Here is a 15,874-nt window from a genome sequence, read left to right on the forward strand (position 1 = left end):
AGAGAAAAACAAATACTGTATGCTAATACATATATATGGAATCTACAAAACAAAAAAAAAGTGGTCATGAACCTAGGGGCAAGACTGGAATAAAGACACATACCTACTAGAGAATGGACTTGAGGATACAGGGAGGGGGAGGGTAAGCTGGGACAAAGTGAGAGAGTGGCATGAACATATATACACTACCAAATGTAAAATAGATAGCTGGTGGGAAGCAGCTGCATAGCTCAGGGAGATTAGCTCAGTGCTTTGTGAGCACCTAGAGGGGTGGGATAGGGAGGGTGGGAGGGAGGGAGACACAAGAGGGAGGAGATATGGAGATATATGTATATGTATAACTGATTCACTTTGGTATAAAGCAGAAACTAACACCATTGTAAAGCAGTTATGCTCCAATAAAGATGTTAAAAAAAAAAGAACATGTGGTATGTATACATAGAATGGAGTGCTACGCAGCCATAAAAAATGAAATGTTGCCATTTAAAACAACATGGATGGACTTGGAGGGTATTATGCTAAGTGAAATAAGTCAGACAGAGAAAGACAAATACTGTATGATGTCACTTATATGTCGAATCTAAAAAATAAAACAAACTAGTGAATGTAACAAGAAAGAAACAGACTCATAGATACAGGGAACAAACCAGTGGCTACCAATTGGTAGAGGGAAGGGGGAGGGGCAGTATAAGAGTAGGGGATTAAGAGGTACAACTTATGTATAAAGTAAGCTACAGGATATATTGTGTACATACAGCACAGGGAATATAGCCAATATTTTATGGAGTATAACTTTTAAAAATTTTGAATCACTGTAGTGTATATCCATAACTTACATAACATTGTGTGTCAAGTATACTTCAATAAAAAATTTTTCTGGTGAAAAAAAATTTTAAACCTAAGCAGGTATAAGATGTTAGAAGCAGATTGTTTTACATAATGAACAATTACTTTTTATTATTTAAGAACAGAAGATGGACAAGTAGAGATAGTGAGTGGAGACTTAACTTTGAGAAGCTTGGCTCTGGAGGGGAGATAGAAAATGGGAGTTAGAAGTAAAGCAATTTAAAAAGAAAAAAGTGTATAGTAGGAGAAATACAAAGATGTCTGGACTACAGGGAAGAAACCAATAGAGATAAAGATTTTAGCAGGGGGATTTTTGCAGTAACTAACTCCTGTAGCTGTAATACGTCTCCGGTCAAAAATGTATTAGGTATCTGTGGCAGTGTATCATTTTCTTTAGGTTGTTGTAAATGTTGAAAATAGTTTGGGGCTTCCCTGGTGGCGCAGTAGTTAAGAATCTGCCTGCCAATTCAGGGGACACGGGTTCCAGCCCTGGTGCGGGAAGATCCCACATGCCACGGAGCAACTAAGCCCGCAAGCCACAACTACTGAGCCTGCGCTCTAGAGCCCCCCGAGCCACAACTACTGAAGCCCGCGCGCATAGAGCCTGTGCTCTGCAACAAGAGAAGCCACCGCAATGAGAAGCCCACACACCGCAACAAAGAGAACCCCCGCTCGCCACAGCTAGAGAAAGCCCGCGCGCAGCAACTAAGACCCAACACAGCCAAAAATAAATAAATAAATTTATAAAAAAAAATAGTTTGGAGACTGTTAGAAGTCTCAGACCCAGATAATATTGCCTTTCATAAAAACTCTTCCAGCTTATTTGTCTTTGACTAGGCAGAGAGGGAGAAAGAGCTAAAGGAGAGTGAGAATTGGGGGATGGCAGAAAAGATGAAGAGAGAGAAGCTACCTTATGAACTATGAGGACATTAGTCACTGAGGTTCTTAGCCTTGGGAGAGTATTACGACATCCAGTCATATAAATTCCTAATACCAATTTCTTTATCTTTTTCCCTAGGTTGGGGTTATGGCCAGTACTATGTTAAACTAGATGTTTAGTAATGATAATAAATTTGTATTGATACAGATGATGATCATAGTTTTCAAAGCATTAAGTTTATTATTCAATAAATATTTTTTGCATTTAAGGGAGGAAAAGACTGAACAGTTGTTGGACTGTAAACAAGAACTTGAGCAAATGGAAATAGAACTAAAAAGGCTGCAACAAGAGGTTTGTACCTGGAACTTTTATTATATAGGATCAATTGGAAATTGATTTTTCTCCTTATAATATATAACATTTGCCTTACTGCTTCCTGAGGTTTCATGAGATCCAATGACTTTTTCAGTGTTTCTCTCTTCAATAATGCCACAACCAAAACTAGAAATCAAAACTAGAAAGGCCTTTGGCGTTTTCTTTTTTCTCTATTAGTTCTATTCAAACTTTGCTAAGATTCCAAGGAGACTCTTAGGACTGGCCCAGTTCCATGTTTCTCTTTTTTATGTATTGGCTTCTGTGGGCTTGGAAGCTGGAACACCTCTAGGTCTCTGCTGTCTGATGGTGCTTTATGTTAACCTTATATATGACAGAATGCTTTTTAATTTTTCACTGTTTCTACTAAATAAGATCCAAACTTTTACTTTTTTAAATACTATTTTTATTTTTCTAATGCTTTGTGTTTTTTCATCTTGAACCAAGACTGTTTAAGCATTTGCTTCTTTTAATTACTCTGTAATGTTTCGTTTTCATTTAGAGGTAGTACAAGAGGTCTTCTTTAACCCATAAATGGTAAGGATTGGGGTAAGGCTGGATAATTATTTCTTCTCCTTACTTCACCTAACCTGCCATTTTAAATTCAGGAAACATTTCACTTGTGGAATCATAAACTGGGAACTTTCCAGATGAATGAATCTAGGGATCATAATTTTTAGTTTTAGGTTTGCTGTTGCTGCTATTCCACTTCTTGGTAGCAGGGTTTTTTTGTATTTGTGTTCCATCTAAAATTGTGGTTCTCAATCTTTTTGGTCTCAAGACCCTTCTTTACTCTTGAAGATTAATGAGGATTATTTAATGTGTATTCTCTTTACTGGAATTTACTATATTTGAAATCAAAACTAAGAATTTTAAAAGTATTTATTAATTCATTTAAAAATAATACTCAATCCACTCCATGTTAACATAAAAATTATATAGTAATTAACCATTATTTTCCAAAACAAAAAAAAATTAGAAGAATAGTAGTCTTTTATATTTTTGGCAAGTCTTCTTTAAATGCCTGGATTAATTGAAGACTACCAGATTCTCATATCTATTGAATATTTCTGCATTCAATCTGTTAAGATATCACATGCCATGTATGTAGCCTCTGGAAAACTCCACTGTCCCTTCATGAGAGAATGAGAGTGAAAACAGCAAGTACTGTCTTAGTATTATTATGAAAATAGTTTTGACCTCATGAATTCCCTGGAAGGGTTTCAGGGACCCACAGATTTCCCTGGATCGCACTTTGATTACTGCTACTCAAAGGATTACAAGAAGGCTTTAAAAAGGTTGAATTTTAATACTTATTTCAAATGGCGTAAAGATATGCACTAATCATATGCAAGTAATCATTGATGTGAAAGTATTAAAAACTCAGCATGGGCTTCCCTGGTGGCGCTGTGGTTGAGAGTCCGCCTGCCGATGCAGAGGACACGGATTCGTGTCCCGGTCCGGGAAGATCCCACATGCCGCGGAGCGGCTAGACCCGTGAGCCATGGCCGCTGAGCCTGCGCGTCTGGAGCCTGAGCTCCGCAGCGGGAGAGGCCGCAACAATGAGAGGCCCGCGTACCGGAAAAACAAACAAACAAACAAACAAAAAACTCAGCAGGGTTTTGGTAACATGTCTGGATAGAAACATTATTTCTCTAAACTTTTGTAAGAGTTTGCCTCTTCTGTGTTTTTACCATCTGGCATTTTAAAGTTAACTTTTCACCTTAAATTCATTGCAAATGGTTATGTTGAGGAGAGGTTTACTTACTTTAAAATATCCTGAATATTTTTTACATTCTTAATGGAGAACATTATATATAAAAGTTTTTATACAGCATATGCTTTTATTTTTGTATAGAAACATATTTTTTTTAATTTTATTATTTTTTTTAATATTCATTTATTTATTTAGCTGCACTGAGTATTAGTTGTGGCATGCAGGATCTTCATTGCCATGTGCAGGATCTTCATTGCTGCATTTGGGATCTTTAGTTGCAGCATGTGAACTCTTAGTTGCAGCATGTGGGATCTAGTTCTCTGACCAGGGATCAAACCCACTCCCCCTGCATTGGGAGCATGGAGTCTTAGCCACTGGACCACCAGGGAAGTCCCTAGAAACATGTATGTTTAAAATGCATATTCTTGGTTTTAAAAAAGGCTTTTTTATCTCCCCATTTAAAAAAAATAATTAAGGTGTAATTTATATACCATTGAATTTACACTTTTCGCAGTCCATCGCCTTAACCACTTGGCCTCATCGTCCCACAAAAATCACACTTTTAAAGTACACAAGTCAGGGACTTCCCTGGTGGCGCAGTGGATAAGACTCTGCGCTCCCAATGCAGGGGGCCTGGGTTCAATCCCTGGTCAGGGAACTAGATCCCACACGCATGCCGCAACTAACAGTTTGCATGCCACAGCTAAGGACCTCATGTGCCGCAAGTAAGGAGCTGGTGAAATGCAACTAAGGAGCCCGCCTCCCACAATGAAGACCCCGTGCAAATAAATAAATAATTTTAAAATAATAATAAAGTACACAAGTCAGGGACTTCCCTGGTAGTCCAGTGGTTAAGACTCTGGGCTTCCAATGCAGGGGACACAGGTTTGATCTCTGGTCAGGGAGCTAAGATCCTACATGCCACAGGGCGCGGCCAAAAAAAAAGTACACAAGTCATTGTTTTTTGGTGTGTTTTTTTGGTAAATTCTTCAGATTGTACAACCCAAGGATTATCAATTTGAAAATAGAAAATAATATTTTAAATATTAATATGTGTTTATACTTAGAACATGAATTTGCTTTCGGATGCTCGTTCTGCAAGAATGTATCGAGATGAATTAGATGCGCTTCGGGAGAAGGCTGTCAGAGTTGATAAGCTGGAAAGTGAAGTTAGCAGATACAAAGAGAGGCTACATGATATTGAATTTTATAAGGCAAGAGTTGAGGTATGTTATGTAATTTAAACCATTCACAGTTCTTTTCTTTAGAAGTATTATGATTTTTCAAAATGCATTTAAAATGCACTTTAATAAATGTAAGGAACTCTGGAAACATTGAGCAAACTGTAAATAGCATCAGGTGTTTATTTTATGATAGATTAGCATATTGGTTAGACTTGTAAAAAGGGATTTTTGGATTCTATTCATTTTATTGAATTCTTTGGAGCTCTTCTTTCATTCCTTCATTTAGTATTACATGTAGTGAACACTTTTGAAATCACAATAAAGTATATATCTCTACTAATTTCTAACTCGTCCCTAGAAGTGAGTGCGAAACACATTTCTGATTGCTGCTCAACTCAGAATACTAAATTAGGATCAATGAAGGGGAAATCAATATCTGTCTCCCTCTCTCTCTCTCTCTCTGCCCCTCCCCCCACCTCTCTCTCTCTCTCTCTCTCTCTCTCTCTCTCTCTCTCTCTCTCTCTTCCCTCCCACCCCCATTTGTCTTCTCTCTTTATATATATGTATGAACAAAGAAAAAACAATTTTTCTTAGTTAATGGTTGCAGTTCTGTGTTACATGATGTTGAGTTTGACAGCAAGAATCTGAAAATCCTTGCTTCTTGGCATTCTTTTTTCCTTTCTCCATGATTTCTTCGTTGTCTGTAAACAGAGGAGATTTTGGTCAGTTTTAATATGGGGATAAGAAAGAAGGAGTATGCTAAATCAGGAAATGAAAACATTATAAGAGAAAGTTAGAACTTAGCCTGAATGTTACCAGAAAATAGACCCAATAGAGTGCAAAGATAAGGTGTATATTTGTTCTTTGTCAATGGTTTAAATAGGCGTATGCATGGCACTATTAAGGGATCCTCATGGATGCCACTGTTTTAATATACTTTCTCTTGACTTCAGCTTATAAACTGTAGGCTTAAACTTAGCAATATAGATTTGTGAACATGTCTTCAAAACATACGTAGGAGTTTAAAGATGTTTATATAAAATATTTATTGATAAAGCCTTGGTTTATGATTCTGTGAGTCTTAATTCAAGTCTTGGTATTTTACTCAAAAACCCCAAATTCTTCACTTTCAAGTAGAGAGAAACCTAAATCTATTTCAGTAAATTAATTAAGCCCTGATTCTATGGCGATTGGTGTCTTAAATATCTGGAAGACTACTTACACTGAGTTCCTTATCCTTGTGACTAAGGAATTTAAATATACCCTGACAATTTCATGTGAAATTATAGTAGTATTATTCATCCTAATGTAAGTCCTGAGTATTTTGTTTATATAATAACTTAAATTCTGGGAAATAAAATGAAACCAACTATGTTTCTGTTACTCAGTAGCTTTACTCTTGCATAGAACTGTTGATAAAGACCGCTTAATGTCTTACTTTATAATAAAGAATTTTTATGTTTCAGAGCTTTAAAGATTAACATATTAATGTATTTGTGACAAATAAAGCCTACCTGAAACGTTTACAGGAATTAAAAGAAGACAATCAAGTTTTATTAGAAACAAAAACCATGTTGGAAGACCAATTAGAAGGAACTCGAGCTCGTTCTGATAAATTACATGAATTAGAAAAAGAAAATTTACAACTGAAGGCTAAACTGCATGATATGGAAATGGTACGTATTATAAGATAGATTTATTACATGGCCTGTAAGTAAAAATTCTAAGATTTATCTGATTTCCCTATAGTGACAAGGTTGGTTAGTGTCCTTAAGGCCTTAACAGAGAAGAGATAGCTAAATAAATTAGATGCTTCCAATTTTATATGAATTCAGAAGTAGTAGAAATTTCTGCTTTTGTTACAGAGGGGTATTATTTATTAATTTTGACTACTGCTTTTCAGAAAACCCTAATAAGCTGTTGTGCAGACACTCCTTTAGAATACAGAAATACAACTATTTGCTAAAATTTATCATTGGGTCAGAAATCATTTGTTATATCATTAAAACAACATAATGACTATGAAGAGGTGTTTTCAGTGTCCCCAAAGATCACTATAAAAAGATGTCAAAGACCTGATCAGTTTAGTGACTGGCAGTAATAATTATAATTGATTACTAGCTTCAAATTGTGAAAATTTTAAGGAACTCACAATTTATCTCATTATACAGTTTCTGATAAATGAAAGTTATAAGTAATAAAATATTAGCTTGAAATTGTACTGTTTCTTAGCTTTCTTTTCTCTCCCTACTCCCTGCCAATAAAAAAGGAGCGTGATATGGATAGAAAAAAGATTGAAGAATTAATGGAAGAAAATATGACTTTGGAAATGGCACAGAAACAAAGTATGGACGAATCATTACATCTTGGCTGGGAGCTGGAACAAATATCCAGAACTAGTGAACTTTCTGAAGGTATTTCCGATACTCTTTTTTTATTTAAATGGATGAATGAATAAATGAAATTGTATTTATACTTACATTTCTGGATATTTCATTGCTGTTCTTTATTTTCCCTGGTTGGAGATGTCGCAAAAGGCCACATATCTCTCTAGATAGAATTTCACAGAGTAATGTGTTAATTTCCATATGCCTGGGTCTGGTCCTTATCTTTGCATGTCTTATAACTCAACTTTGAGTGCAGTAGCAGATTCGATCAGTTAGGCACAATTTCATGTTCATATCACAATAAACTGGGATATCAGTTTATTTATTTTGAGAGATACAGCCATCTACTAAATAGAAAAGAAAAGTCATTAGCTGGTCACCATGTTCTTTGACTTTAGGCAAACCTAAATAGGAAATCAGAATGCAGTGGGAATATTCTTTGGTGAATATGTAGCCAGAATAAAGCAAGTTAAGGATCTTTATGGCTACTTTCATCAGTATGTTGGATTTTGGGATTATACCTACCATTTATACCCTGGAGGTAATGAAAGACCCCAGATAAATTTTTAACTTTTGGCTCTATTTCCCTAGGCTCCACATTAACTTGTCCTCTTTATTAAAGCTGGGGCACACACATACAATGTAGCTTTTTGTGTTAAAGCTTTGAGTTTGTTAATACTGCTATACAATACTTTATTGAAATTATACCCAGGTCACATTTATTTGAATTAGACTCGTTCCCTAATTCCTTAGTTACCCAGTATTTAGATTATTATACCTGTTTTTCTTCCTTCAGCAGATATGTATTAAGCACCTACCATGTGTAAAATATTATACCAGGCCCTGAGGATATAGTGGTGAGGTAGACATAAGGTCTGAAAGAGCTTATAACCTGGCGCTTAAAGAAGTTACTTCTACAGATGACTCATCATATTTATTACTATTAGGCTTTTCCTAATTTTACTCTTGAGAACCTAATTCCGGATTCTGGCACCCCATGTAAATTGACTTCATAGTAAGTGATTATGTTCAGCTGAGAATGAATTTGCTGGGATGTGTTACTTAAAATATTTGTGGAACTTTTTTACTGTATTCCATGTGAATTGAGTTACAAAGAAAACAATTCAGACTTAAATGTTTTCTACTACAACAGTTAAAATTACACTGTTAGGAGTTTTCTCACCTGTTAAGTGGGGATAATAATAGTAAGTACTATCTTACAGGGTTGTTGTGAGGGTTGAATTTGTTAATGAAGCCCTTTAGAACTGTGCCTAGTAAATAGTAAGCATTTGAGTGTTTTTTATTATAATCATTATATCACAGTTGTTTTGCAGGGGTCATAGAAAATAAAATTCATTTAGTGTGGCATAGTTTTTTTTTTAACTATACAAGGGACTTTCTAGAAAATTTGCAAACTCTGGAAAAAGATAAAGAAGGAAATCAAAGTCACTAATAATTCTTGCCTTTTACATTTCACAAAATTTGCTTCTAGAATTTTCCTACACAGGGTTATTTTTTATATCATCAGATCAGTGTGTATATACAATTAAGATTCCTTTTTTCATCTAAAAATACAACGTAGACAATCTTCCATGTTAAAAATGTGTCGTAAGTATCCTTTTAAAGTCTCTGTAGTCTGACTGGAAGCTTCCTCAAAGCATGTAGTATTGAAAGCTTTATTAAGGCATATGTTTTGTAGCCTGATCTTGTTTAATTGAAATGCATGACCTCAAATCATGCAATTAGAGTTGTACTTAAGAAGACTTGGACAACTAATGGAATTTATAAAAAGTCAATGACTACCTAGTATACTAGCTTTTAATAAAAGATTAACAATGTGCTGACTAGAACAAAAGCTTGAAATAAGAATTGAGGCTTTCTTTACTTAAAATCTAGGAGATATTTTACTCTACCTCATTTTTAAAAGAATGTGTGACTTGTGTGGCTACATGTTTGTGTGTGTGTGTTTTTTTGCTTTTTATAATGGAGGATTTCAAATGTACGCAAAAGTAGACAGACCCAGAAGTTCTCTCCTGTATTTCTGTTTATTTCCCTTCCTGAAGTCTAGGATTTCAGAATAAATTCTAAGTGTCATATTTCATTTGTAAATCCTAATATTTTTATATCATCAGAATATTTAATGAGTCTGTTATAGGGTTATTAAAAATAATTATTTTTGGCTTACTGGAGAGCATCATTTACAGAAGTCGAAACTCAGTTTTCTTATTTTAAAAAATAGATTGCTGAAAGCTACTTAGAAAGATGATTTCTGTTGGCAGAATGGACTGCATGTTGCTGTTTATACGTTATTAGCCGGGATTCTTCATTTAGAGAAAGACTTTTTCGAAGTGACCAGTGTATAGTACTGTCTTGCCTTTCTCAGAATCAGATTAGGATTTTTTTCCCCCTCAAACTGTTTTCCTTTATCTTTGAAAGTGTGACGTAGGATATGCTTTATACTTCTTATTTGAGTCACACAGTGACTCTATTAGATACACAGGGTAATAACTATATTTTGTCAAAGTAACCTAACAGTCATTGAGGTTAAAGTTAATTTCTCATGGAACTGGAACTGAAAGTCTAGTCACTTCAGTCTAAATTTTGTACTTTTTTTTTTCACTAGAATGCTTATGGATGCATTAGAAATTCAGTATTTACCTGTATTTTATATCTCTTTTCTTATTGTGTCTATCTTGCATATCTTTATAAATTTTTTATAAAGTTAAGGACCAGGTGATTTAGTGTATTTACACTAAATATTTTAAATAGTGAAGAGTAAACATAGTTTTACCAGTGACGTATTTTTCAATATTATAGCACCACAGAAATCCTTGGGCCATGAGGTAAATGAATTGACATCAAGTAGGTTGTTGAAGTTGGAGATGGAAAATCAGAGTTTGACAAAAACTGTAGAAGAGCTTCGGAGTACTATGGATTCTGCAGAAGGCACCACTTCCAAAATCCTGAAAATTGAAAAAGAAAATCAAAGACTAAGTAAGAAGGTAAATAAAAATTAATATTTAATGTAATGTAAAAAAGTATATGTAAAAGTATAAATAAATAGCACTGAGATAGAACATTTATTTTCCAACTTTTAGTGTACCCTCAATATTATTTTAACTTATTATGTAAAATTTCAAACTTACATAAATGTGAAGTGAATGAACTCATTCAGCTCTAGACTCATTCATTCAGCTTCAATAATTATTAATTTATAGCCAGTCTTACTTCTACCCTTGATACTCTCCTAACAGCCACTAGATGATTTTGAAGTAAATCCTAGATGTCGTACTATTTCACCAATAAATATCTCAGTATAAATCTCTAAAAAGTAAGGAATTTTTTTTAAAAAAGAACAGTGACATTATCACACTTAAAATATCATAGTTTTGGGCCAGCATTTAAATTTTTCCAAATCTATTAAGATTTTAAAAAAATATTTTATTTGAATATGAATCCAAATAAGATCAGTACATTCAATCAGTTGATGTGTCCCTTAAGTCTTTTTTAGTCTATAGATTGACTCTTCTTTCCTAGCAATTTTTCTGTTGAAGAAACCTCAAACAGGGGGCACATGTCTGGTTGTCTCTCTTTCTGTGATGTTAGTTGTCATAGAAAATCATTTGCTTAGATCCCTGAATTAATCAGAGGTTACAAAATCTTGATATTATATCATCCCTTCTTAATTTGGTAGCTGGAGTATTTCTATAAGAAAAAACTTTTCTTTTTAAAAACTATTGGTTTAAAAAAAAAAAAACACCACTGGTTACTCTGAGAACAGCTCTTAGGGGTAAAGTAGGATGAATGTTTGATTCTTTACCTTTATTTACCAGTTTCCTAGTAATGAATCAGTTCTCTCATATCCTGCTGAGATAGTTAATGAGTGAGTTTGTTGTTTGTTTTAGTGTTGTTATGAACTCATGGATTTAAAAATATGTAAAGCATTTTAATACACTGTATTTATTTTTCTTACTCTCCCAACTCTTTAAGCTGCTTCCTGAATCCTTATGACATGACCTTAGCACTCCTGGAGAGCTTCCTTGCTTTCTACCACGACAAAGTGTTCTCTTAAACATTTCCTGCCTCAGTCCTGAAAACAGCCATTTCTCCAAAAAGCGCTTGTTCCTTTTAGTGGGAAGTGGTATTTAGTGACCACAATTTAGGGATTATGAAACTTGAATTTTAACTAGACTTTGAAAAGAAATACAAGTGTACCTTTTTTTTTATTGCATTTTACTTCACTTCACAGATAATTGTGGTTTTTACAGCTTGAAAGTTTAAGGCAACCCTGCTTCAGACAAATCTATCAGAACCATTTTTCTAACAGCATTTGCTTATTACTTCATGTCTCTGTGTCACATTTTGGTAATTTTCACAATATTTCAAACTCTTTCATTGTTATTGTATTTGTTATGGTGATGTCTAATCAGTGATCTTTGATGTTAGTATTGTAATTGTCTGAGGGCGCCACAGACTGCACCCATGTAAGATAGTGAACTTAACCCATAAATGGTGTGTGTGTTCTGACTTCTCCACTGACTGGTGAGTCCCCCGTCTCTCTCCCTCTCCTTGGCCCTCCATATTCCCTGAGACAAACAATATTGAAATTAGGCCAGTTAATAACCTACAGTGGCCTCTGTGTTCAAGTGAAAGGAAGTGTTGCACGTCTCTCACTTTAAATCAAAAGCTAGAAATGATTAAGCTTAGTGAAGAAGGCGTGTTGAAAGCCAAGACAGGCTGAGAGATAGGCCTCCTGCACCAGTTAGCCAAGTTGTGCGTTCAAAGAAAAAGTTCTTGAAGGGAATTAAAAGTGCTACTCCAGTGAATATATGAATGATAAGAAAGTGAAAGAGCATTATTGCTGATATGGAGAAAGTTTTAGTAGTCTGGATAGAAGACATGCCAGCCACAAAATTCCCTTAAGCCAAAGCCTAATCCAGAGCAATGCCCTCTCTTTGATTCTTTGAAGGCTGAGAGAGGTGAGGAAGCTTCAGAAGAAAAGTTTGAACCTTGCAGAGGTTGGTTTGTGAGATTGAAGGAAAGAAGCTGTCTGCATAACATAAAAGTACAACAGGAAGCAGCAAGTGCTGATGTAGAAGCTGTATTTAATTATCCAGAATATCTAGTTAATATAATTAATTAAGGTGGCTACACTAAACAGTAGATTTTCAGCGTAGTCACAACAGCCTTCTATTGGAAGAAGATGCCGTCTAAGACTTCCATAGCTAGATAGGGTAAGTCAGTGCCTAGGTTCAAAGCTTCAGAGAACAGCCTGACTCTCTTGGTAAGGGGCTAATGCAGCTGGTGGCTTGAAATTGAAGTCAGTGCTCATTTACCATTCCAGAAATCCTAGGGCCCTTAAGAATTCTGTTTAATCTACTTTCCCTGTGCTCTCTCAGTGGAACAACAAAGGCTGGGTGACAGCACATCTGTTTATAATATGATTTACTGACTATTCTAAGCCCACTTTTGAGACCTTACTGCTCAAACAAAAATTTCTTTCAAAATACTGCCGATCATTGACAATGCACCTGTTCACCTAAGAGCTCTGGTGTAGACTTAAAATGAGATTCATGTTTCCATGCCCACTAAGACAACATCCATTCTGCCACACATGGATCAAGCAGTAAGTTCGACTTTCAAGTCTTATTCTTTAAGAAATATATTTTGTAAGGCTATAGGTGCCATAGAAGGTGATTCCTCTGATGGATCTGGGCAAAGTCAATTGAAAACATTCTGGAAAGGATTCACCATTCTAGATGCCATTAAGAACATTTGCGATTCATGGGAAGAGGTCAAAGTAACAACATTAATAGGAGTTTGAAAGAAGTTGATTTTGACCCTCATGGATGACTTGGAGGGGTTCAGGACTTCAGTGGAGGAAGTTTTGCAGATGTGGAGGAAATAGCAAAAGAACCAGAATCAGAAATGGAGCCTGAAGATGTGACTGAATTGCTGCACTCTCATGATAGAACTTTAATAGATTAGGAGTTGCTTCTTATGTGTTAGCAAAGAAAGTGGTTTCTTGAGATGGAATCTACTGGTGAAGATGCTGTGAAGATAGTTGAAATGATAACAAAGGACTTAGAATATTACATAAAGTTGATAAAGCAGTGGCAATGTTTAAGAGAAGTGACTCCAATTTTGAAAAATATTCTGATGCTGTTAAATGGCATTGCATGCTACAGAGAAATCATTCATGAAAGGAAGAGTCAATCAACGCATAAGAAATTGCAGTCACCCCAACCTTCAGCAACTACTACGCTGGTCAGTCAGCAACCATCAACGACTAGGCAAGACCCTCCACCAGCAAAAAGATTATGATTTGCTGAAGGCTCAGATGATGGTTAACATTTTTAGCAGTAAAGTATTTGAAGGTGTGTACATTGGTTTTTTAGGCATAATGTTATTGCACACTTAATAAACTACAGTGTAGTGTAAACACAGCTTTTATATGCACTGGGAAACCGTAAAATTCATGTGACTCTTTTTTTTTTTTTGCGGTACGCGGGCCTCTCACTGTTGTGGCCTCTCCCGTTGCGGAGCACAGGCTCAGCGGCCATGGCTCACAGGCCCAGCCGCTCCGCGGCATGTGGGATCTTCCCGGACCGGGGCACGAACCCGTGTCCTCTGCATCGGCAGGCGGACTCTCAACCACTGTGCCACCAGGGAAGCCCTCATGTGACTCATTTAATTGCGGTATTTGCTTTATTGCAGTGGTCTGGATCCAAACCTGCAATATCTCTAAGATATTCTGTTTTCCAATTGTGGGACAGTTAGACCAAGTAATTTATTTTTGCATATCTTTCTGCCCATACACACACACACACACACACACACACACACACACACACACACACTATACATAAATAGAAATCATATTATAAAAGCATACCTGATATTTTTATTATGAACCCCTCCCATCACATATACTCTCTAAAATGTGCTTTCACTTTTGTTTCCTGTTCTTGGTCACTGTGAACAATACTGTAATAAATATTCTTATACATGTGTCCTTATGAATTAATTTTTATTTCTATTTGTAGTCAGCCATGTCTAGTTTTTCCTTTGATGGATCCTGGGTTTCTAGACTCGGTTATGAAAATCCCTCTAATTTTTAGACCAGTAGTTTTGAACAGGTATGCCTCAGAATCACTTTCAGGAATTGTTAAGGTACAGATTGCTGAGCTCTATGCCCAGGGCTTGTCATTTGGTAGGTCTGGGGTGGGGGCTAAGAATTCTCATTTCCAACAAGTTCCTAGGGGATGCTCATTCTGCTGTTTTGGAGCCATGCCCTGAGAACTACTGCCTTTGATAATGCAGGTAGACTAGACTCCTTGATTTTCTTGCAAGATTTTTACTCTCTTAAAACGTTTTTGCATCATCTTTAGTTCATTAACCAAATAATCTTAATAAGTATTTCACAATAAATATAGTGTTAAAGTAAGAGTGGCCATTTAGAATTTGGAACAGTTTTATTTTTGTTGTCACTATAATTGGATCTGGAAATTGATTGATTTTGAAATTAGCTTTAAAGTCTAATTAGTAAATTCTTATGATTCCAGGAATTTTTGATCAATTCATTGTATATCTTTTGTAAGCTGAATGTTTCACTTGAATTCCATAACACAACAGATGCATTTAATTAAATAACTACTATCCATATATTTCAGTCAATAATGGGAGAACCAGATTAGTTATTAATAGCTTAAAGTTTCCTAATTGTATAAATTAATGTTGAATTGAGTTATTGGATTAGATTTGTGACTTTATGCTTTTGAGATATTATTTCTTAGCGTTCCTTACTATTAATATAAGGATTTAAGTAATATTTAAACTTGAAGTGGAGTATTTTACATACCCAAATCTTCTTTATATTTTTTATTACCTGGTTTGAATATGTTATATAATGGGAAATCAATAGTTTGGTATATTTTGAAGTTGAATTTGCTTTTTCATATTTATTAACCTCATACTTTATTATATCTTTAAAATGTGTAATTCATAATAAATTTAAACGTATAATTTATTTGCTGGAGTTTTGTTCAGACCTTATTTTTCTCTAGTAGTCTCCTTTTTTCTTTCTCTTTTCTTTTTATTTTAATCCAAGTCCCTTCTTGTTTCCTCATTTTCTCATCTTTTCCTTCTTGAGCGCTGAAATTCCTTGACTAATTAAAATTTCACTTTACAAATCCATTCAAGCCAAGAGAGTTTTCAATAAGATTTGTACATTCTTCATATGGCATGTGTGTATGTATTTAGTTATGTTTGTGTTTAGAAGTAGAACTTTGCTCTCAAAGATGCAGAGGGTAAGAAAGATAGTCATGTTCTGTACATTTTATACAGCTGCTAAAATTAGCTTGGAATGTTATCAATACTTGAATTTTTCTATGAAATTCTTAAATTTCTTAAATTTCTATGAAATTCTTAAATTCTTAAATTTCTTAAATTTCTATGAAATTCTTAAATTTGAGTATTAAAACTGTGT

General features: G+C 35.0%; 1 protein-coding gene across 11 annotated transcripts in view; it reads left to right on the top strand.

The window, feature by feature from the left end:
* Positions 1–15,874, top strand: part of CCDC88A (coiled-coil domain containing 88A) — a 193,856-nt gene that overhangs the window by 134,111 nt on the left and 43,871 nt on the right. For all 11 annotated transcript variants that reach the window (XM_060309849.2, XM_060309848.2, XM_030877233.3 and 8 more), the window contains 5 exons: positions 1,996–2,077; positions 4,883–5,041; positions 6,529–6,675; positions 7,269–7,413; positions 10,204–10,388. In XM_060309849.2, the coding sequence (XP_060165832.1) occupies positions 1,996–2,077; positions 4,883–5,041; positions 6,529–6,675; positions 7,269–7,413; positions 10,204–10,388 (718 nt within the window). The remainder of the gene's footprint in view (positions 1–1,995; positions 2,078–4,882; positions 5,042–6,528; positions 6,676–7,268; positions 7,414–10,203; positions 10,389–15,874) is intronic.

This window comes from Globicephala melas, chromosome 12, assembly GCF_963455315.2.
Source record: "Globicephala melas chromosome 12, mGloMel1.2, whole genome shotgun sequence".
Classification (NCBI taxonomy): Eukaryota; Metazoa; Chordata; class Mammalia; order Artiodactyla; family Delphinidae; genus Globicephala; species Globicephala melas.